This window comes from Lutjanus erythropterus, chromosome 18 (assembly GCF_056507025.1).
Source record: "Lutjanus erythropterus isolate fLutEry1 chromosome 18, fLutEry1.hap2, whole genome shotgun sequence".
In the NCBI taxonomy this organism is placed as follows: domain Eukaryota; kingdom Metazoa; phylum Chordata; class Actinopteri; order Lutjaniformes; family Lutjanidae; genus Lutjanus; species Lutjanus erythropterus.
Genome location: NC_139334.1, coordinates 28,664,564 through 28,688,919, shown reverse-complemented (window position 1 = coordinate 28,688,919; position 24,356 = coordinate 28,664,564). Strand labels below are relative to the sequence as shown.

General features: G+C 36.6%; 1 protein-coding gene and 1 long non-coding RNA gene across 5 annotated transcripts in view; both read right to left on the bottom strand.

Moving 5' to 3' along the window:
* LOC146311247 (uncharacterized) overlaps positions 1 to 24,356 on the bottom strand; it is a 38,128-nt gene that overhangs the window by 5,603 nt on the left and 8,169 nt on the right. The window contains exons 1-4 of one of the 2 annotated variants that reach the window (XR_014772295.1): positions 6,168 to 6,218; positions 2,109 to 2,153; positions 1,492 to 1,554; positions 155 to 205 (exon numbers count right to left, since the gene is read on the bottom strand). This is a non-coding gene — a long non-coding RNA (uncharacterized LOC146311247). Of the gene's footprint in view, positions 1 to 154; positions 206 to 1,491; positions 1,555 to 2,108; positions 2,154 to 6,167; positions 6,219 to 24,356 lie in introns of those variants that run through there. The other variant, XR_014772296.1, reaches the window with a different exon arrangement.
* LOC146311249 (uncharacterized) lies at positions 12,519 to 20,333 on the bottom strand. Of its 3 annotated transcripts, none has more exons than XM_084743244.1 (7): positions 20,147 to 20,333; positions 17,845 to 17,925; positions 17,012 to 17,068; positions 16,578 to 16,634; positions 16,239 to 16,292; positions 14,543 to 14,902; positions 12,519 to 13,657 (listed from the first exon to the last, which is right to left on the bottom strand). In XM_084743244.1, exons 2-6 carry the CDS (start codon positions 17,883 to 17,885, stop codon positions 14,800 to 14,802), a joined length of 312 nt encoding a protein of 103 aa, XP_084599370.1. In that variant the 5' UTR covers positions 17,886 to 17,925; positions 20,147 to 20,333; the 3' UTR covers positions 12,519 to 13,657; positions 14,543 to 14,799. The 3 variants fall into 3 exon arrangements, with proteins under 3 accessions (XP_084599370.1, XP_084599371.1, XP_084599369.1); XM_084743245.1 differs by having other exon boundaries at positions 20,195 to 20,329; XM_084743243.1 differs by having other exon boundaries at positions 20,084 to 20,157.

Below are 24,356 nucleotides of genomic sequence, written 5' to 3'. Positions count from 1 at the left end.
GCAGTGTGACAAAAAATACATTAGTGTCATTATACTCAGCTAAGAAACCTGGATTGTTAAATCAGAGGTGAACTAACAAACAGTAAGTTCTGGTCTACACAGACCAACAGCAGCAAGTTAGATAACAGAATAAAATAACACAATGATGACTTACAGCACAATGAATCCTGGACTGTCTGGTCCCTGCTGCTTCTCTGGGCTGTAACTAACACACACACACACACACACACACACACACACACACACACACACACACACACACACACACACACACACACACACAGACAGTTTAGATTAAAGATGGTGGAGTGCTCTGGTCTCTGACTCTGGAGTGAACTGGAAAAGTCTCACAGTCAACAGTCAGTTAGAGACCCTCAGTTCATCTCTGAGCTTCAGTCTGTGACTCATGTTGTCCATACAGAGGGATCTCAGAGGGATGGACACCCTCCTCTGTGTCCTCTGTGTGCGTGTGGACTCATTAGTTTCACCTGCACAGCCCTGTTAATGAGTTCACATCTATAACAAGTCTAAATGTTTTCTCGGAGGCAACTCTGATTTTTATTTTCCTGAATTAAATGTTGTAAAATCACGCTGCTGCACTCCAACTAAATGATGAGAGTGAAAAGAATGTCAAAGTCAAGTATGGAGGAGTCTGAAACCTGCAGCACATGTGCCTCTTTTTCTCCTCTCCTGTGGCTTTGGTAAAAAAATATTTCATTTACATTTATTATTATTTGAAACTAAAAGTAATTCTTACATTCTTTACTTGTAAAGATCAGGATACAACAACCTGTTCCCGTTTCGACTGTTCCAAACAGGTGTGTGAAGAAACTTTTACTTTTTTGACTCACACAGAAAATGAAATTCTGACCTGTTTTCACTGTTTTTGTTGTTGTTCAGATCAAAGTAAATAGGCCAAACTGAATAAAGATGATATAATAAGATGAATTAAAATATTTAAAAAAAAACATGTCATCACAGTAACAAAATCCTTTTATAATTCTAAAACTCTGCGCTGAGATCATGAAACTCAGTCACAGGAAAATATTGATCAATGCACAAAAACAAGATACAATTTTTAATGCAAAATATCTCTGTGTGTGGCAATTAAATGAAGGAAGGACCAGTGAGTGCACTGAAAAGAGAGGAGGTAATTAAGGCTGTAATTATCATCCCACCTGCATGCATGGATGAACTGATTTTACACTGGAGAGAAATAATTATTTTCATCAGTGTGCAGCACTGTTCTTGTGTGTTTGATCCATATATTCATGTATTTTACTCAAACAATATCTCTGAAAAAGACTCAGACTTTATCATTAGAAAAATCAAAATGTTAAAATGTTTTTGACTGAGCAGAGCGGTGTGGAACTGCTTCATACAGAATCAAACTGTGTGAGACGTGTGTCATACAGTGACAACGTTGGGTTTTTACAAATTTTACAAAATGTTAATGAATGTAGTTACATTTTAATGTACATAAAAGCTTACATGGAAGAAGAGCAGCTTCCTATGAAATACAGAATGAGGACTGCGAGCAAGACTCTGAGGAAACTGTGGAGAGAAAGAGGAGACAAACATCTGTCAGTTCAGAGATGAAACACAAAGTGAGAGAAGATAAAATAAGATTATTTCATGGTGCAGAAACAGAGCAGCATCTCAGATGTGAATATTGTCTGATAATAAATTGAATGTGTTTGAAATCAATGCTGTGTTCTTTTGATCAATCACTCCTGTTGGTCTCACTGCAGAGAAAGACCACCAGGGTGGGAAATTAAGATTGTATGTTATCAATCCAGACACAGAAACTGATGGATACACAGAAACTACCAAGAAGACACCAGAAAAGTTCAGGAAAAGTTGATTCTCTTCCTACTGAATGATTTCTCTACTCTTTTAAAGGAGTTTCCCTCTACTTCTAATATTAATTATTATTAGATTATTCTTAGACATTAGGAACATTATGAGGATTATAATGTTTATTATAATGTTTGTAATTACTTGGATCTTCTGATGAAGTAGTGTGACTTGTCTACACAGGACACAGCAGCAACAACAGCATGTTAGCTAATTTATTAAAATTATAAAATAACACAGTTTTAACTTACGGCATGTTGCGTCCTGGACTGTCTGGTCCCTGCTGCTGCTCTGATCTGTGACACGACACGACACAACACACACACACACACACACACACACACACACACACACACACACACACACACACACACACACACACACAAACACACACACAGACAGACAGTTTAGATTAAAGATGGTGGAGTGCTCTGGTCTCTGACTCTGGAGTGAACTGGAAAAGTCTCACAGTCAACAGTCAGTTAGAGACCCTCAGTTCATCTCTGAGCTTCAGTCTGTGGCTCATGTTGTCCATACAGAGGGATCTCAGAGATCTTCAGTCTTCTCTCTCCTCTTTTAAAGTAGTTTCCCTCTACTTCTAATATTGATCATTATTAGATTTTATTTGGACTTTAGGAACATTATGAGGGTTATAAGGTACGTTATAATATTTGTTGTTACTTTGATCTTCTTGTTGTGTGACAAAATATTACATGACTGTAAATATGTTCAGCTCAGTAACCTGGATTGTTAAAGCAGAAATACACAACAGACACAAACAGTGAGTACTTTCACAGAACACAGAGCAACAGCAGCATATTAACTAACATACTAAAATTATAAAGCAACACAATGACTTACTCTCTTGTTAGGTCCCAAATATGAAGGCTATTATTTAACCTGCTGTTATCAAACATATTTAGTCCTGGATTGTAAAATCAGAGGTGAACTAACAAACAGTAAGTTCTGGTCTACACAGACCAACAGCAGCAAGTTTATGGGGTGCCGTTTGTAAAGTTGCTCATGCTGAAAATAACAGCAACATTTTGTCACATTTAGCTTCAAATCATGTGTTAAAAAGTGGTGTGAATTTTTTAAAGTCACTTTTTAGCACATTTAACACAATATTTGTTAACTTTGAAAATTTATTAAATAATTAAATCTAAATCTAAATGTTAAATCTAAATGTTAAATCTAAATGTTAAATCTAAATCTAAAAGTTAAATCTAAATCTAAATGTTAAATCTAAATCTAAAAGTTAAATCTAAATCTAAATGTTAAATCTAAATGTTAAATCTAAATCTAAAAGTTAAATCTAAATCTAAATGTTAAATCTAAATCTAAAAGTTAAATCTAAATCTAAATGTTAAATCTAAATGGTAAATCTAAATGTTAAATCTAAATCTAAAAGTTAAATCTAAATCTAAATGTTAAATCTAAATCTAAAAGTTAAATCTAAATGTTACGCCTAAATGTTAAATCTAAATGTTAAATCTAAATCTAAATGTTAAACCTAAATCTAAATGTTAAATCTAAATCTAAAAGTTAAATCTAAATCTAAATGTTAAATCTAAATCTAAATGTTAAATCTAAATCTAAAAGTTAAATCTAAATGTTAAATCTAAAAGTTAAATCTAAATCTAAAAGTTAAATCTAAATCTAAAAGTTAAATCTAAATCTAAATTTTAAATCTAAATGGTAAATCTAAATGTTAAATCTAAATCTAAAAGTTAAATCTAAATCTAAATGTTAAATCTAAATCTAAAAGTTAAATCTAAATGTTACGCCTAAATGTTAAATCTAAATGTTAAATCTAAATCTAAATGTTAAACCTAAATCTAAATGTTAAATCTAAATCTAAAAGTTAAATCTAAATCTAAATGTTAAATCTAAATCTAAATGTTAAATCTAAATCTAAAAGTTAAATCTAAATGTTAAATCTAAAAGTTAAATCTAAATCTAAATGTTAAATCTAAATCTAAAAGTTATATCTAAATGTTACGCCTAAATGTTAAATCTAAATGTTGTGGGTGAAACTAAATATTTAGCTAATATGCAAATTTAAGATGCCGGCAACCGGAAGTACCAAAATAAAAGCTCGAGGAATGTCAAAGTCTGTTTATAGTGTCAAATAACGAATAAACAACGATCTTTTCTGGAGAAATTGACTCTTGGACATAGAGTACAGTGATAATAAGTACCCAAAATAACAAACCCGTTTGGAGAAACTATATTTTACGAGTACCTTGAGTTTTTAGTGTCACTTTTTTGCGGGACTTATAATCTGTAGCCACTACAGTCAGTCACAAGGGGGCGCACTTTGACTGATCTATCCCCGCCTGCCTCCACCCGGTGCAGTCAGCTGTTGGTCATCCATACCCTGCTAGCATGGAGAAAACATCGGGAGAGCCGTTTTGGTGGCCATTCGCACATTTTCGGCAACCACCACAGGGCCGGTGCCACCACAGGCCGCCTCGGTAAGTGTGTTTTCCAAATCACGTAGCATCGGGTAACATTACTTATCCAGGCTAACTTTACAGATTTTCTATTAGTAAGAAGTGCACCAATGCGCTTCATGTGTAACGTTAGCGTACTTGTTTTATTTACACTGCTGGCCCAGCAGCATAAATGGGCATAAACCTCACACCGTGTTGGCCAAGTGGTGCGAGTTAATGAGCTGAAAAACAAGATGTGTAAATGTGAGTTCAAGATTACGTGAAAAAATTCTAAGGAGCAAAGCAGATCATATAGAGCATTAGTTACAGCTAACGGAGGCTACTGTCTCCCCTCAGGGCACCAAATTACACTTTAAATTGTTGGCCAGATGGAAATCTGACTCTGTCCCCCATTAGACATGTCACCTCGGCTTACCTGCTCTAACTGTTAGGCTATCGAGAGAGATATAGGAGAGAGAGTAATGCTGATGGTGGTGTGAGGTTTATGCCCATTTATGCTGCTGGGCCAGCAGTGTAAATAAAACAAGTACGCTAACGTTACACATGAAGCGCATTGGTGCACTTCTTACTAATAGAAAATCTGTAAAGTTAGCCTGGATAAGTAATGTTACCCGATGCTACGTGATTTGGAAAACACACTTACCGAGGCGGCCTGTGGTGGCACCGGCCCTGTGGTGGTTGCCGAAAATGTGCGAATGGCCACCAAAACGGCTCTCCCGATGTTTTCTCCATGCTAGCAGGGTATGGATGACCAACAGCTGACTGCACCGGGTGGAGGCAGGCGGGGATAGATCAGTCAAAGTGCGCCCCCTTGTGACTGACTGTAGTGGCTACAGATTATAAGTCCCGCAAAAAAGTGACACTAAAAACTCAAGGTACTCGTAAAATATAGTTTCTCCAAACGGGTTTGTTATTTTGGGTACTTATTATCACTGTACTCTATGTCCAAGAGTCAATTTCTCCAGAAAAGATCGTTGTTTATTCGTTATTTGACACTATAAACAGACTTTGACATTCCTCGAGCTTTTATTTTGGTACTTCCGGTTGCCGGCATCTTAAATTTGCATATTAGCTAAATATTTAGTTTCACCCACAACATTTAGATTTAACATTTAGGCGTAACATTTAGATATAACTTTTAGATTTAGATTTAACATTTAGATTTAGATTTAACTTTTAGATTTAACATTTAGATTTAACTTTTAGATTTAGATTTAACATTTAGATTTAGATTTAACATTTAGATTTAGATTTAACTTTTAGATTTAGATTTAACATTTAGATTTAGGTTTAACATTTAGATTTAGATTTAACATTTAGATTTAACATTTAGGCGTAACATTTAGATTTAACTTTTAGATTTAGATTTAACATTTAGATTTAGATTTAACTTTTAGATTTAGATTTAACATTTAGATTTACCATTTAGATTTAAAATTTAGATTTAGATTTAACTTTTAGATTTAGATTTAACTTTTAGATTTAGATTTAACTTTTAGATTTAGATTTAACATTTAGATTTAACATTTAGATTTAGATTTAACTTTTAGATTTAGATTTAACATTTAAATTTAGATTTAACTTTTAGATTTAGATTTAACATTTAGATTTAACATTTAGATTTAACATTTAGATTTAGATTTAATTATTTAATAAATTTTCAAAGTTAACAAATATTGTGTTAAATGTGCTAAAAAGTGACTTTCAAAAATTCACACCACTTTTTAACACATGATTTGAAGCTAAATGTGACAAAATGTTGCTGTTATTTTCAGCATGAGCAACTTTACAAACGGCACCCCATACAAGTTAGATAACAGAATAAAATGATAAAATAACACAATGATGACTTACAGCATATTGATTCCTGGACAGTCTGGTCCCTGCAGCTGCTCTGATCTGTAACACCACACACACACACACACACACACAGACACACACAGACACAGACAGACAGACAGACAGACAGACAGACAGACAGACAGACAGTTAGTTTAGATTAAAGATGGTGGAGTGCTCTGGTCTCTAGTCTCACAGTCAACACAGTTCTACTCAACAATTATTCTGAGGGAAATATTGTTCTTTATTGTTCAATACAAGTTTCTGTTCATGTTTTCCTTTTTAAAAATTGTTTTCCAGATTGAGGGAAATAATTAAATAAACGGATGACTCAAAAAGATTAAAGTATATAAAAGATGTAGTTACAGTGCCTTTAGATGGTGAAAAATAACTGCGTGGCAAGTGAAAGAGAAACAGAAAAGGAATCCCTTTGGCTGCTTCAACTCTTCTCCTAAAATAGAAGAATTGTCTCTGAGCACAGAAAGATTACTTACATTTATTTTTATTATTAAGGTTATTTTTAAAGCAGTTTTTAAAAAAAATGGTTTGGAAGAAAACGTCTCTGTGGTTCTAAATGAAGTACTAATGAGAATACTCATCTTCAACCAGTCACAACAAGATGGCGACAGACAGTCACTTCTTTATTTAATCAATCTCTCAAATTCTGAATTGGTGTTTATGAAACCCTCTCTCAGATTCTCTCCAACACGTGTTCATGTGCTCAAACTAAACTTCCTGCTCTCTGCTTCCACTGCAAATCTGCTGGTTTTTCCCCACATATGAACAAATCAGCTGTAATAAATTATTGATGTTAACATCAGTGAAATTAAAATTTAAAATGAAGTTTTCATCAGTATTTCACATAAGAATTACATCCTGGACTTGAACATAAAATTCTGCCTCTTGATCTCTTATATTTGACGTCCTGTTCCTCCTAAAGTGAACTTCAAGTTACTGTAGTGGAATGTAACTAAGTACTGTAGGATAATTAAGAAGCCAAAGTTCAAGTATTTTACTTCAGTATTTTCTTTTCAACTTACTTAATCCTTCTACTCTGCTACAAAATATTGTGCCTTTTAGTTCACTACAAATTTCAGACCTGTTTTTTGTTTTTATTCTGCACATTGAATAAAATAACTGTACAAACAGATGTCATAATAAGATTAATCAAAGCATATAAAACAGTTACAGTACCTTTAGATGGTGAAAGAAAACTCAAGTGAAAGAGAAACAAGACTGAAACTATTCAACTGAACAAACTTCCCACAACAGGAAGTTGTCTCAACTTCAGTTTGTTCCTCCAATTTAAAAAACTAATTTGCATTGCAAAACTTTATTGCATTAATTCCAGTGAAAGTAAAATCCCAAATATTAGTCGACAGTCTTTGACGAGAATTCAAATATAAAAACAGTTACAATACCTTTTCACTGTGAAAAAAAAACAAACAAACTGTGAAACACAATGAGACAAGTGAAAAGTGTTGAGCTGCTTGAACCACAACATCTGAGTCTTCAGCACAGGAAGAACCAGATGTGCTGATGTTTCTCTCACCTTATTTCTTTAGATATTTTTTCAAGACCACAATTCCTCCCACTGTATTGCACCTGATACAGTAAATCTTTTATGATGAAAAAAACAAAACAAAACAGTTTACCTTCAACACATTTACACTGATCTGTGAAAGAGACACAGTTGCATTAAGAGTTATTGAATCAACTCTAAAAAACCTGCTGCTACAACTGCAAACTCTTTTGGAGTTCTGGCAATTTGTTATTTATATTTGTTTTTGTATATTTCAGAAGGAGAACATGAGAGTTAAAGAGTTTTGTGATTAAGATAAAGTCAGGCTGCACAATTAATCACAACTGCAAGGAAATCACGATCTGGCCAAATCCAATATCCAAAATGCAGAACCAGAACCAAATCACTTTCAGTGAACATGAAAATTAAAGCAAAACTGATCATTTCCACTGATCACATCACTTATCACAATCACAGTTTCAGTCAAAAATTTGTTACAACCCGACTCAAGGAATGCAACAAAAAGAGGGAGGCCACACAAGGGGTTAAAGAAAAAACAAGAATAATTTATTAACTTAAACTACCACAGAATGTAACACAACCCAAAAAGGCCACAAGGTCGATGCCAGCTGGAGGAAGGGAGAGACAGAGTGAGCAAAGGGCCCAGCTTTTAAGCCCACAGGCCCAGGTGAGCTCAATCGGCTGATTACCCTCCCATGTCAGCCAATGAGGAGCCTCTCCATTAGCACCTGGAGACAAGGGGGGGGGGGGGGGGGGGGAGGGGAGGGCAGACAGGAGGGAAAAAACAAGAAACAAGTGCCTTTCCTGACTGGCACGTAACACCCCCACCCATAAGTCCAAACAAAGTTTGGAACTACATTATACAGCTAACCTAAATCGAGCTAAACAACCCTATAGAAACAAAAACAACCATTAATAACCAAGAAAATTCAATTCAATTCATATTAAAGAATCTAACCCAATACTCACAGACAACCAATGAGATCAGCTTAACTCTACACTAACAACCCTTTATAACTACACAAAAACTCCCCCATCACCTCCCAATATACACTGCCTCTCCCAGTTCAAATGACCCAGCAACCTTGGATCCGAAGGAAGCACATTTAAGAGTACATGAAAACGGGGACAGAAGAAATGTAAAGGAAAGATGGGCAAATTTACAACAGGACATCCAGCAGGAAATAACCCTGCTTCACTTTTCCTACCTGAGATGTAGGCAAAACCAGATCATACAGGTCCTTCAGAGACTGGTCCTCTTTGTTCTTTCACCAGCTCTGAACGAGAAACATCAAGATCAGTTGGCAGTGACAATACAAATTTTCACATCACAAGACTTTTCCAAAACTATTTCACTATCAGCCAGAGCAGCAGTCATTGCACGAGTCACGGCACAGACTGTGGACACAGCTTGCTCTGAGTCACTGGATCCCCGTGGGTCTAGAGCACAAACCATAGAAACTGCCTGTTGTGGCTCAGGGATTTCTGGGGGTTCTAGAGAGGAAGTACAGGTCTTAGTCAGTTGTATGGACATGTCAGATACTTTTACCCTATCTGGTCTTATGTCATTTGACCACACTCGACCACCTGCCAGGTCGTTTCCCAGAATGATGTCGACTCCTTCAACTGGCAGGTCAGGGCGAACACCCACTTCAGCCTCCCCCTGTACCAGATCACATGACAAGAACATTTTATGCATCGGCACAAACATGGTTTGTAGACCCATCCCTCTAACTGGAACACAGCGCCCTGTGTCTGAGCTTGGAGAAAAAGGCAAAATGGCCTCCCTCACAAAAATCTGCAAAGCTCCTGAATCCCTCAGAATTTTGACTGGAACTTTCTTATCACTCCCAGTTAACATTACAAAACCCTCAGACATGAATGGAGCGTAACCCAGGACAATCTCAGAGCTTTCTATTGGCTTGAACTGCATTTGAAATGGAGCCTCAAGCTTTCCTTTGTCACCAAAATTGGGATTATAAATTGTTGCAGCCAAGCCAGCTAACTTCACATGAGATACTTTGTTCTTACCTTTTAACAACAGACACTTTTTTCCAATGACCTTTTTGATGGCAATAATTACACACATTTGGATCACTTTTACCATTAGATTGTTGTTCCAACTTTGGGGACAACAAGTCTGCTTTCTGAGATTTATCTTTATATTGCTCAGCAAAGATGCGCTTGTGTTTTAACACATATCCATCAGCCAGCACTGCAGCCTCACTTGGACAGGTGACTTTGTGTTCATTAATATAGGTAGCAATGTAACCAGGTACAGACTGTTTAAATTGTTCTAGAACAACTAGATCACACAATTTATCAAATGTTTTAACACCAGATGAGGAGCACCAGCGATTAAAATGTGACATTAAATCCGGTGCAAATTCCACATGTGTTTGTTTACCAGTCTTTCGCCAACCCCTAAAGCGTTGGCGATAAGCCTCAGGAACCAACTCATAGGCCTTTAAGACAGCTGATTTTACAACCTTGTAATCTTTACAGTCCTCGGAAGATAGAGCAGAATAGACTTCCTGTGCTTTACCTGTAAAGACACATTAACATTAAAACCCGCTCATCATCAGGCCAGCATCTTAAATCAGCAACACGTTCAAACAAGCAAAAGAAGGTTTCTACATCACTTTCATTGAACTTTGGCAACAACCTCAAATTACTGGCAACATCAAAACGTGAACTAATGGGGTCCTCATTTAAAACAGATGCAGACACTTTACCTTCCTTGATTAATGCCAACTTTTGCATTTCCAAATCCAACTTCATTTGTTCCTTTTTGTATTTTATTTTTTCCAATTCTTTTTCATGATCTAATTTCAAAAGCAGCAATTCTTTCTGCTGTTCAAATGTTAATCCAGTCATAGAAGTACTTACACCACTCTCACCTTTCCCATCCATGAGCGCACCAAATTCTTGCAAGTTAGCTTTGATGATACTCTTCAGGTTTTCCTTTGTCCGTTTGGGCTCAACTTCAATAGAGTAATGCTGTGCAATCTTTATCAACTGTTCCTTGTTACATTGCTCCAGCAACTCCTCCGAAGGGGACTGAATGAAATCCTCCACAATATTAACCATAACCATGAACCAAATCTAGCAACCTAGATAAACAAATTGAGGTAAATTCTACAAAAACTTTGCATTATGCAACAAGTGGCCAAAAGAACTGGAGTCTCCCCAACCTAACTGCCTAGCAGAATCCACTAATCAATCTCAACCCTAGTCTTCAGACAGGTACCAGTGGTGGGTTTTTACTCACTGTAGCCCAGCGGTACTGGAGAGCAACTGCATAAAACAGTGACTCCCCAAGAAACCCTGGATGTGATCCCGAGCCAGTTGCTCTAACCACTTTCCCCGCCACACTCTTGAAAACACCCATCAACAGACTCCCTAACAGAGTCTGCTGCTGTGCCTAACAGAGGAGAACACCAGTCCAAATATAACACCACACCAACAATTCTATCACTAACTTTTTACCTCAAAACAATGAGCCCCCCAAAAAAATGGATTAGATCAAATCTCTCCAAACTAACAAAACACCACAGTCATGTGTGATACTCCACTCAAAAGTAGCACAAAAATTCATACTACCAAAATCTGGCTGGACGAGCCCCCATTTGTTACAACCCGACTCAAGGAATGCAACAAAAAGAGGGAGGCCACACAAGGGGTTAAAGAAAAAACAAGAATAATTTATTAACTTAAACTACCACAGAATGTAACACAACCCAAAAAGGCCACAAGGTCGATGCCAGCTGGAGGAAGGGAGAGACAGAGTGAGCAAAGGGCCCAGCTTTTAAGCCCAGAGGCCCAGGTGAGCTCAATCGGCTGATTACCCTCCCATGTCAGCCAATGAGGAGCCTCTCCATTAGCACCTGGAGACAAGAGGGGAGGGGGAGGGGAGAAAGGGCAGACAGGAGGGAAAAACAAGAAACAAGTGCCTTTCCTGACTGGCACGTAACAAATTTTTGACCAAATTGTTCAGCTCTACTTCAGAGTGTGGTTCTAGAGGTTCTAGAGGACTATACGTGTTGAAGTGCTCTCTAGAATTCACTTCCAGGAAAAGAAAATAAACATGATAAACTGCATCACAACCTTTGTCGAGCTGCTGCCACACTGCAAAAGATCGTTCTTCCACATAAAGGCCTGATAAAAAGAAATAATGGTGAGATGAATGATGCACCTGAATCAAAAACATGTGAACTAAGTTCATTCTCCTGTCAGGACATTTTCCAACAAAGAAGTTCTGGTTCTTGAACCGATTTTGATCAAGATTCCTGGAACCTTGGTTCTATCTAATAAACCAGCCTGTTTCCACCAGTCTGGAGGAGAAACACTGGAACATCATCAGCAGAGGGAGCTGCACAGGACATAAAGACTGAATTTCTTCCATAGTCTTTCATTTATTTGGTGACCTAAATAAAATCTCCTGTGATCCACCTGTGGGTCACGACCCAGTGTTTGGACATGACTGCTCTAAAGGGCCGTCCACACCAAGAACTATAACTAAACTTTCATCCCGAGGATGGTGGAGTTCATACGACAGTTATAAAGCTGAGGTCTGGACTTCTCCATCCACTTGAGTTAAAATAATTTTACAATTACATTTTTAAAGTTATACTTGATAATGTGGGCGGGCCTTAACTCTGATAATATGTCATTATTATTATGAAGATCAGTTACAGGTTCTGAGGATGATATGAAGCACAAAAGACACAGGAAACATTACACTCAGATGACAAGTGTGTAACTGTCATTTAACACAACTTTTCAGCAGATAAGATTGTCATTAAGCTGTAGGAGTTACAAACTTTTAAGTTTCTTCTTTTAAGTTTATTTAATAAAGTCAATGCAATCAATGCACAAACATCAGTACTATACAAGTCAGTAAATAAAATATTACAGAAAATGCATTTAACAGACATAAAAACAAAAGTGAAAGCGAGCAAATATGAAAACAAAAACTATGAATTATCTTAACAAGAGCATTATCTTAACACATCTTAAATGAGCTGAAAGTTTCAGGTATTCAGGAAGTTTGTTGCTCAGGTGGAGAGCAGAGAAGCTAAAGGCTCCTTCACCTTACCTGGTTTTTATCCGGGAACATGGACTAACGGTTCATTTTTGGGACAACAGGACAGGATTCAGGACAACTGCTCTAAATTCGGGACTGTCCTGAATTGTTCAGGGCGTCTGATCACCCCACTATCAGTTGACTTGATTTGATTGATTTAGCACATAAATTCATAATTGTCTCAGAGACCATCCAGCATCATGAAGTGCTTTAATGTGGACTCTTTCATTTTCAGTGAGCTCTCGATGTTTTACCATTTTGAACAGGAATGAGGAATTTCAAACTGAATTCACCTTTTTATACCCAAACTGGGCCTCTCTGAGAAGTCAGAAATTAATCATCATCATCGTCAACATAACATTCAAACACTAAAACTATTTTTTCTGTTCAAGAATGCAAATAACTATAACTTGACATCTTAATCAAGAAATAATAATGAAATAGTGCTTTACTATTTTTCCTTTATTTTGTAAAACAGTACATTTGAAAAGTCAGGGATAACAATTTTAGCATTAAAAATATCATTTTGGTTAAAGAGCTTCTACATACTGGTGTATTAACCACTACAGAAACATAAAAAAGTGTTAATGCTGTGGCATAAACCTTACACTGGATGGTGGTCTAATGAATTTGTTAAGTACTGTATTAAAACATAAAAAAAAACAATGTAAACAGCAGCAGGAATATAAAATATCTGCTGGCTGGTGAAAACCCAGCCATGATACAGAGCTTCATAAAGAATCATTCTTTATAAATCATTACAGCCCTGAACTCAAAGATAAAGATGCAGAATGAAGAAGAGTTGAAGCTGCTGCAGACACGTTTCCATCCCTCCTCAGACAACAAACTCCTGGGAGACTCGTCTCGTCCCTTTAACTGAGAGAAACACAGGAGATTATCTGACCTGCATACAGCAGGTACTAAGATTTAAAACTGCAAGTGTAGGTGAGCAATGTGTACAAAAGATTCAACCATGCATATGTTATTATTTAATCAAGGTAATATGTTAGTTTTATTGAAACTATTTTGAGAAACTCTTTAGAGAGAAAATTAAATAAAATATCCAGTGGGGTAAGATAGAAAAAAATGATGACATCCAACAAGAAGGTCAAATATCACAATTTAGACCAGAACTGTTCATAAAGTGATTAATGAGGACACATGAGGACATTCCTCTGTAAATAAAGGAAACATCCTGTGAAATATTCACTGTCACACATGAAAAAGATGATTTTACCATCAAAGGTCGTGAAAAACAACAATAAATATGAGTTCTGAGTTTGTGACACTTCAGAAACGTGTTATTAACCACTCAGACAATTTGAATTATTAAAAAAACATTAAATACATAATTGAGGTCTCAAATCCTGAAAAATGGAGCAGTTTTCTCTGCGGTGAAACGTTGCAGGTGTGTCTGCTCCTCTGTCTCAGTGTGTCATGTTGTGTTGTTCATCTGTCGGTTCATGGTTCTAAAAAACTGATTCTGTTCCTGATGAATAATCATCTGCTCCATCATATGGGATCATTACAGGACAACAGAAACATAATGAGGGTGCAGAAACTCTAACATGTGCTGCTGTTTTAATGTTTAAGACATGGACGTTCATTTTACTGACAGTGTTTCTCAGTCCAGATACAAGAGACACAACTAACTCATGTAAGGAAGCTGAAAACTTTACAGTTCATGATCTTCACAGCTTCATAAATATATTGTGAAATATGTGTAAAGGAATGTAAATGGGAGCACAAAGTTTGACTCACAGTCTGTAGTCTGAAGACTGGATAAAAACGTCTTCACGTGTCTCGATGGCGTCTTTTGGCTCTCATTCTGAGGAGAAGTTTTCTCAAACGATCCTTCAGCCTGCAGTAAGGAACAATCTCTGTTATGAAGCTACTTCATTAGTATAAAAATAAACATGTTGAAAACTTTGTGTGGAATGAAGTAACAGAGGTTATACATGTAATGTGACTGTACAACATTTTCATTAATAAAGAAATATTTTAATCTAAGTTAAATCTTACTTCTCTTTAAGGGAGGGGCGCTTTATTTTAACATGTTCAGGACGATCATGTGACCCGTCAGTCTGGACAGATGCAGAGTGTTGACTTTCCACAGGGACTCTGGAAGAAAGATAATCACACACAAACATCCCTCATCACTGTAATCGTCTCATTTCTTCCTCTCACAGTCTGTATTTTATTTATTAGTTAAACTTTTGTGAATGACAGAAGATTGTTAATGAATATATGAAATAAATATGGTTTTGTTTTTGCAGAGATTATTATTTTTCTTCTCTTGCAACAGTGTTGAGAGGCTTGAGATACTTGAAAACTCATGAAAACTGGAGCACAGACTAGAGCTGGTGAAAATTCAAATTTCTGCAGTGACTGGACTCAGGAGTGTTCAGCAGGGTCATAGTTCCCCCAAACACACACCAGAGTTGGGATAAAGTTTTTAATGAGAGTTGGTCTGAAAGAAAGTCAACCGTTTTGGATTTAGAGCAAGATTTTTAATTTTCTGCTCTCATTTTTTAGGCCTTTAAGATGCTCAAAAACTCACAAAAACTTCCACCAATGTTGCAGTTTGGCTTTGGTGTGACACACCAGCTCCATAGCGCCCCCTAAATGATTTTTTAGCCTAAACATGCATGTTTGAAGCTGTTGGTGAACTCAGAAATTAACAAAATGCATCAGGACTGATGAAAAAAAATTACATCTGATATGAGTCTTGGACATCTGTGAGACATAAAGGCTTGATAACATCCCTTATAAAAATTGAAAACAGTAGCCCTCACATTATGTTTCACCTCGCTGTATCAAATTCTGTTCACACATGTATCATATCTGGAGCTATAAAAAAGTCTCTTAGAGTCATAAACCCAACATTTACCAGTGTTAAACTTTAATGAACTACTTCAAGAGAATTAAGAAGATTGATTTCAGATGTGGTCAGTCTGATCTAAATAACTTCACTATGATAAATTGCAAAGTTGTCTTTGTTTCAGTGAACATCTACAAACTTCACATGTTTGATAAGAGTCCAGCCTGAACACATCTGCTTGCTGATACTGAGTCATAGTCACAGCGCCACCTACTGGCAACAAGAAGTCAATCATGAGTAACACACAGTTCATCAAGTGTATACAACATATCTTCTCCAGAGGCACATACTCACACCAGAAATAATATTTCACTCATTAACACAGTGTCCAGTTGTCTTAAAATTAAAAGCCAACATGTCTGCTGCTGCTCTCCCTGAAGAACACTGATGTTTTAACATCAGTTATTAGAACATGAAGTTCACAGCTCCATCAATAGATTTCAGAAAGTGTGTGAAAGAATGTATATGTGTGTGTGTGTGTGTGTGTGTGTGTGTGTGTGTGTGTGTGTGTGTGTGTGTGTGTGTGTGTGTGTGTGCGTGTGTGTGTGTTATATTTAAATATACATGAAAGCTTACCTGGAAGAAGAGCAGCTTCCTTTGAAATCTATTGGGTTTCCACGCGAGTGAACACTGGGTGTATCGTTGAGAGAAAGAGGAGACAAACAGCCTTCAGTTCAGAGACGAAACAAAAAGAGCTAAAATAAGATTAACTCACAGTCCAGCTTCTCAATATTGTATTATAGTAAAGTCATCAGACAGGACGACATCTTTTTAAAGTAACTTCCTCCTACTTCTAATATTAACATTAATTATTAGATTATTGTTGGACAACAGGAACATGAAGTTCACAGCTCCATCAATAGATTTCAGAAAGTGTGTGAAAGAAAGTATATGAGGTGAAAAGATTAGACTCACGTATCACCATTATCTGCTGCAACATCCTCCTCTGAAGAAGAAGAATTTAAGATTGACCTGCAGCGAGTGACAAACACAGTTATGATGCTGCTTCATCAGTATGAAAATAAACATTAAAACCAAAAGCAACATGATTTCAAACATGATAACAGTGATAAAGAAGTTATACATGTAATACGTGACTGTATAAATGTTGATAAATGAGGAAACATGTTAAAGTTGGGATCACTAGGAATTTGTAGAATTTCATTGCTTGCTTTTGTATCCAAATTAAAAGGGGAAATTAGCCAAGGTCAGCTCAGCATCCATTGCAGAGGGTGTTCCTGGGAACTGGAGTATTTAGGGTCTTGACCGGTTCTTTGTCCCACTTTCTAAAATCTTGATTTACAAACTGTATTATAGTTTTGAAGTCTTTCATGCACATAGCAGCTTACCTGGGAGGAGGAGAGTCACTTTCTTGGAAATTAGTATAAACTGGTGCTGACTGAGATCTGTGTGTATTTTGGAGAGAAAGAGGAGACGAACAGTCGTCAGTTCAGAGATGAAACAATGAGAGAGATGATAAAGAAGCTTGTGTGTCTGTGTGTGTGTGTGTGTGTGTGTGTGTGTGTGTGTGTGTGTGTGTGTGTGTGTGTGTATGGATAAAGCACCACAAAAAATATCACTTTTTGACCACACAACTGGTTAAGTAATAGTTGATTGAAAAAGGATTATTTTTGATTTATAGTTAACAGCTCCAGCTTCTCAAATGTGAATATTGTCTGATAATAAATTGAGGAGTGTGTTTGAAATCAATGCTGTCTTCTTTTGATCAATCACTCCTGTTGGTCTCACTGCAGAGAAAGACCACCAGGGTGGGAAATTAAGATTGTATGTTATCAATCCAGACACAGAAACTGATGGATACACAGAAACTACCAAGAAGACACCAGAAAAGTTCAGGAAAAGTTGATTCTCTTCCTACTGAATGATTTCTCTCCTCTTTTAAAGGAGTTTACCAGGAGAATAAGAACATGAGTGTTATACTGTATATTATTATATTTGCAATATTTTTTTTTGAAAATAAAAAGGTGATTTTTTTTCCCAAAATACTGAAGTCATGTGACAAAAAGACAACATTACTGTAAATATGCTCAGCTCAGAAACCTGGATTTTCAAAGCAGAAGTGAACTGATGAACAATATATAGTTGTTTACAGAGGACACAGAACAACAGCAGCATGTTAGCTAATGTATTAACATTATGAAGTGACATGATAATGACTTACTTTGGACGACCGACAAATGTTGACCTGAACGTGTCAGGCATACTGAGTCCTGGACTGTCTGGTCCCTGCTGCTTCTCTGATCTGTGACACAACACAAGACAACACACACACACACACACACACACACACACACACACACACAGACAGACAGACAGACAGACAGACAGACAGACAGACAGACAGTTTAGCTTAAAGATGGTGGAGTGCTCTGGTCTCTGACTCTGGAGTGAACTGGAAAAGTCTCACAGTCAACAGTCAGTTAGAGACCCTCAGTTCATCTCTGAGCTTCAGTCTGTGGCTCATGTTGTCCATACAGAGGGATCTCAGAGGGATGGACACCCTCATCTGTGTCCTCTGTGTCCTCTGTGTCCTCTGTGTCCTGCTAATGAGTCCACATCTATGAGGTTAACTAAATCCTTTTCTAATTCTTCATTTGTCACAGAGAAATAAAACTGAGCTGATTAAACAACTCTATGTACAAAAAATAAACTTTGAAATTGTGGAAAACATTAGAGCTGTTATTATTATCATCCTACTTTGTCTACAGAAATAAATCCTGTCTGAATGAGACTATGAGGTGGACTAACTGGTCAATCTACTTCAGTCTTTGACACTAAATTACAAGTGGTGTTAAAAACATTTGACACAGAGGGAGCTGCAGATTTGTGTCCTCTCACACTCTGTGTTGTCTACAGACCTGAACCTGATTCACCAGCTTCTGATTAGAATTGATAACAACAATAGCAACAACATGCTTCACAAGTGAGAGACCCAGAAGTGAAACTGTCCAGCTGCACCTGAACACACAAATATGTTGATGATTGTCTCTGAGATCTCATCACAGAAAGAACAGAGTGTGTTGATGTCCTTTTAAAACATAATTTAAAGGTAAATACAAAACTGCTTTCATTGTATTTCCTGTAATAAATCTATTCCTGTAGGACTTTTGCACCTGCTATAAATACAATGTCCTCCTGATACATTCCTCTTATTTTTCTGTTATTATTCTTATGATCCTCACAAAAACACACTTTACCAGCAACACATTTACAACCCTGATCCAATCAGGATACAACAACCTGTTAACATGATAACTGTGTATCACTGGACTGTTCTGACTCCAACAAAAATTAAATTCTGACTCATCGTCACTGTTTTTGTTCTTGTTCAGATTAAATAGACTTAACTGAATAAAGATGATAAAATAAGATGAATTAAAGCATTAAAAACATATTTACATCAAAATCCTTTTATAATTCTTCAGGTGTCACAGAGAACTAAACTGTGAGCTGAGATCATGAAACTCAGAAACAGGAAATTATTGATCGATGTACAAAAACTCAGACACAATTTAAAATGTAAAATTGTCTCTGTGGATGGAAATTAAATTTAGGACGGACCAGTGAGTGCAGTCCTCCTCACAGAAATTAGACTTTGAAGAGCTCTAACTGTGGTGACTCTACTTTGGTTTGTGACACAAAGTTATGTAGTGTTGCACACATTTAACACAAAGGGAACAGTCTGTTTTCTGCGATCACTGATCCTCCTGTGGAATTTCCTGGTTCACCTCAGAACCAAACCACTTGTACTGATCCAGACCTGATCCAGACCTGATACAGTGAAAATCATGTTTTTAACTTTGTTCAAATCTCCACATGGTGTTTTTCGTTCGTTACAAGACAAATCATGAGTGAAATAAACAGTTAACACCATGTCTGAGGGACATTTTTATTTTTTTAAGTCATCTGTAACTCGACACCAGTGTTTGAAATTAAATCTCAGTTCAGGACAATAATGATCACCTATAAACTAAAAATCAAACATCTGTACTGAATCAGTTTAGACAGTTTCTATAACAAAAGTCCCTCATGTGCACCTTTAAATAACTTCATTTCTTAAACAGCAGTTTGTTCATCATTTGCAGGTTGTAGTTTTTTCTTTACAGCTGCAGCCACAAGTTTCACTGATTTAATCATTTTCTGTCTATTTAGACACTTTCTGCTCAGTGAAACGACAAAATAATTGTTGATTGATGCAGATTGTTCGTTTAGTTTTCGTGTTTGGCTAAATGATCGGGTCTGTTCCATTACAACAGTGAACAGAACATTTCCGTGTTTTAAAATCACAAGAAAACATGAAAAAACCAACATGCATTTAAATAGTTTATCTTGTTATCGAACAGATGATACAGAGACTCTGTCTGATGAATTAAAGTATAGAAAATAAGTAGTTACATTACCTTTAGATGGTTCAAAACTAACTGCGTCACAAGCAGAGCAGAAACTAAAGTGAAACTATTTACCTGCTTTGACTCCGCCCTCCTTCACACAGGTGGTAAAAGGCTCCTCACCTGGAGACCAGACGAGATCAGGAGGTGGAGACAAAAAGCTGCAGTCAAGTCGGACAGTTTCCAGCAGACTTCAGAGAAAATACAGGAAGAGACACTGACATCCTGTTAGTTCACCTGTAGGTTACCTGAAGTTTGCGATCGCCGGTGATCAATTCTGCGCACGCGCTTAATGAAACTTGTCATAACAACATGGCAACAAACGTCACTTCCTGTTAGACAACAGCCAGTTTATCCTCCATGTAACTGAGTATCTGATCTGAACACCTCTGATGTGAATAACAGAAATAAATAACCAGATTACAGAGGTGGAATGTAACGAAGTTTATTTACTGTAATTAAGTACAATCTGAAGTGTTTCCTTTTTTACCTTAGAAATATTGCTTTTTTCTTTTTTTTTGCACTGCAATTATTTAACAGCTGCAGTTACTCCACAAATTATTTTACAAAGGCTTCTCAAATATAATGTCATATCAATTAAACTACCGACATAATATATAAATCAAACTAAAATGATGAGTGGATTAATTTAAAAGTGATTAATTTATGATGAGTGGATTTTAATGGGACATGTGCAAAATAGATGCTCTGATTTCTTGTTTTCTGTATAGTTGTGAGTTTTATTTCAGCTGATGCATGAACACAGGAGTAGGAGATGATATTCATTTTCTCAAATCAACAATTTATCCCTAAAAATTTAAATTAAAAATAAGCTACACCTCCAGTAACATGCTGCTTACATATTAATGCATCAGCAAAAAATAATCTACTTACATGACAACAGTTTGTATAATAGTTTAACAGTCACAGGGCCATTTGAGTACTTTTACTTCAAGTACATTTTCCTGATTATACTACTACATTTACTTGACTTTAACTTTATGTAAGTAATGTTTTCAAATCAGGACTTTATATAAAAATAGATAACTAATTCATTTCAAAATAAATAAAAAAATAATTATTTTTCCCAAATGTAACTCCAAATTAGTCCCATTTATTTATTATTTTGTGTGTACTTCTGTTCATGTAGCCGCTCATAATGAGATAAGACTTGAGTTTTAACTTTGTGCAACTGACTGTTTTTGTTTTTAATGTGTCCAACTATTTCTTATTTTACATTATTATTATTATTATTATTATTATTACTTCTACTCTCTGTCTTTTTCCTCATGTTTTTTCTTTCTTTTTATTGGCTGTTCTGTATGTTCAACAATGTCAATAAAAATGTTTTAAAAGGATAAATAAATATTTTAACAGTATTTCTCACCACCCACCAGAGGTGTTCAGAGATGGTCAGGGAGGGGCAGGAAGTGATATTTTTGAGGGGGGGTGTTGAGGTGTTCTTGAGGAGCTGTTAGGTGAGAGGATTTGAAACCTGTCAGTTTACACCTGAGTGACCAGACAAGGTGATGTATCGTCTCCATAGTGACGGTTACTTCATTTTAACAGTGTGTGTGTGTGTGTGTGTGTGTGGTTGAACAGAGAGAGAGTAAAGATGGAGGAAAAGGTGAAGTTGTCAGTTTAACAGTAAATCTAAATTTTAAACCTTGTGTCATACAGACACCATTGTTCCTCAAACAAACTGATGATCATCAAACTCAGATGTTACAGACGTCTTTCAAAAACACAAAACTCAAGAGAAATGAATTAAACTTTGTCTTTATCTGCTCTGAATGAAGGCTGTGGATGTTAGCATGTCCAGCTAACTAACGTTAGTTTACTAGCTGCAGTAACTTTACCTCCAGCTGAACTTAAGTTACCGCTGCATTTTCCAAACTCAGGGCTTCTTCCCAGGAGTCACACTGAGATTTTACTTCTTTTATTTTATTGGACCTTTATTTAACCTGGACGTCTTATTAAGATTCAAAATCTCTTTTAAAGAGAGACCTGACCAAGGTGGCAGCCAATCACAACATATTAAAAAGTATTTTGCACGATATTTCTTTTTCTCTTCACCGTCATGTTCCAGCATTGTGGCGACACCCTGACATGTGAAAAGACAACTTTGAAGTCCACAGCAACATGTTAGACTGTAAATCTACTGGGTTGTTTAAAATAATCCTAAACAGTCTCAAACTTTTTGAGATCAATAAAAGGCTTCTCTGATAGAGTGACAGCACTTCACATGGAAACTGAAGAAAAAGTTCTTCTCTACTTCAGATGAAAGTTGGTACTCAAATATCAAACGACACGATATTTAAAATATTTTTATTGCTTCCAAACCAAAACCATGATCAACATTACATAAATATGAATTAATATTTTGACATAAGGAACATAAACTGTGGCCAACAACAGGATGCACATTTCATTTCACTTCACTTCTTTAGGTGATGATGACATTTTCTTCTCTAATCCTTTGAACGTCACATCTCAAACACCTGCTTACTGCACCTGTAAACTCCTCCACATGTACATCATGTTGTGCAGATTTATTAATGACATGTCAGAACAAACAGACACAGGAAGGTTTCAGCTCCCTCCAGGCTAAACTCCTTTATAATGAGTTTACTTATAGCATATAGTTTCCCAACAACTCAAAACATGGACAGAGTAATGTCGTGGATATATGACACATCTATTTAAAACTAGCATAACTTGATGACTTGATTATACAACTCTGCTCCTGAAGAAAATTTAATCACCAGCTAATAATCAACACTTTTCAGAGAGAGACATACACTTCCTCCAGTCAGGTTTTAAACAATACAAAATGCTCTGCAAGAGGGAAGAAACTGTGAGTGATATGTTTTGTTTTGTTTTTTGTTAAATAAGCTTATTAAAATGGATGCATGTAATTCTATTGCTTGTCTTCATTTAGTATTCACAGAGTCTTAAATGTGCAAATAGTCCCCCACCCTCTCCTCACACCCAAACCCCCACCTCTGCCTCTAGGTAGCTGCATCTGGTTTCTCCTCTGTTTTGCTTGCTGATGATGGTAAGTAGCTACATCCAGCTTCCCCTATAGACTTTGCATCACTGCTGATATGTATACCTCCACACACTCTATCAATGGGATTGGTTCTTTAGGTTTATGATGTCATATAACCAGCCTGACTGAATCTGTGGCATAGAATCCATAATTAATGCTTTTTAAATTGATTGTCTTAGTTTAAAAGAACTCTGAAGAATAGCGATGCAGGATTAGGATGAGTGGAAGCAGCAGCAGAGATGATTCAGGACACCAGCCTGGTGGTGGGTACTTCAACGGTCTTTCCACCACCGTCAGCAGACTCCCGGGTTTTAGGGAGACCAGACTCATCCAGTTTCCTGATAGAAACACAAGACATAATTTAGCTGCAGTGGCTCAGATTAAAACTGTACATAAGAAGTCCACAGTTTTCAACTGGTCATAAAGGGATTAATGAGAACAAATCAATAAATATTGAGTTCACACAGAGAAGGCAGTATCATGTCTGATGTAATAATAAACACAAAGGATACATCCCATATCCCTTGTAGGAGCCATGAATGAATTTAAAGGGATTTTAAGTGTGTGATGGTTTAAATATTGGTGTTTGTTATTGTTAAGGTTTGTGTGATCCTGTTGATGAGGGAATACATAGGTCATGTGGATAGGGGCGGGGATGTTAGGTTAATATAGGCACCTCCTCAACTTTTTTTGTGTGGCTAGAGAGAGAGAGAGAGAGAGAGAGAGAGAGAGAGAGAGAGAGAGAGAGAGAGAGAGAGAGAGAGAGAGAGAGAGAGAGAGAGAGAGAGAGAGAGAGAGAGAGAGAGAGAGAGAGAGAGAGAGAGAGAGAGAGAGAGGGAGGGGGTGAGCGGGGTCGCCGCATTTTTGCTGACCGCTATTTTCTTTGATCACTGTGATCACTTTGATTATGAGTTTGTGCACGGTATCATAAGTTGATTATTCTTTTTCGTTAATAAAAAGTTAAACATATTTTGTCGTATCTCAGTGATTTTTTCCGTTAAGTGTGTCAAAGTAGAAGGACCGGCCTCAGCCTCCCAGCGACTCTTTGTTCTTTGAGGTCGCTTCATCCCTTATCCCTAGTTTTAATTATCTAAACTGACCCGGAAAAATACAAACTTGCTATCAAGTGAGGCAACATTTTAATGTTAGTAAACAAAGAGCACCTTTAACATTGTTAATGTAACTGATTTTCCAGAAGGACACTAGAAGGAAAGGATTTCAGGAGTTCTGGTT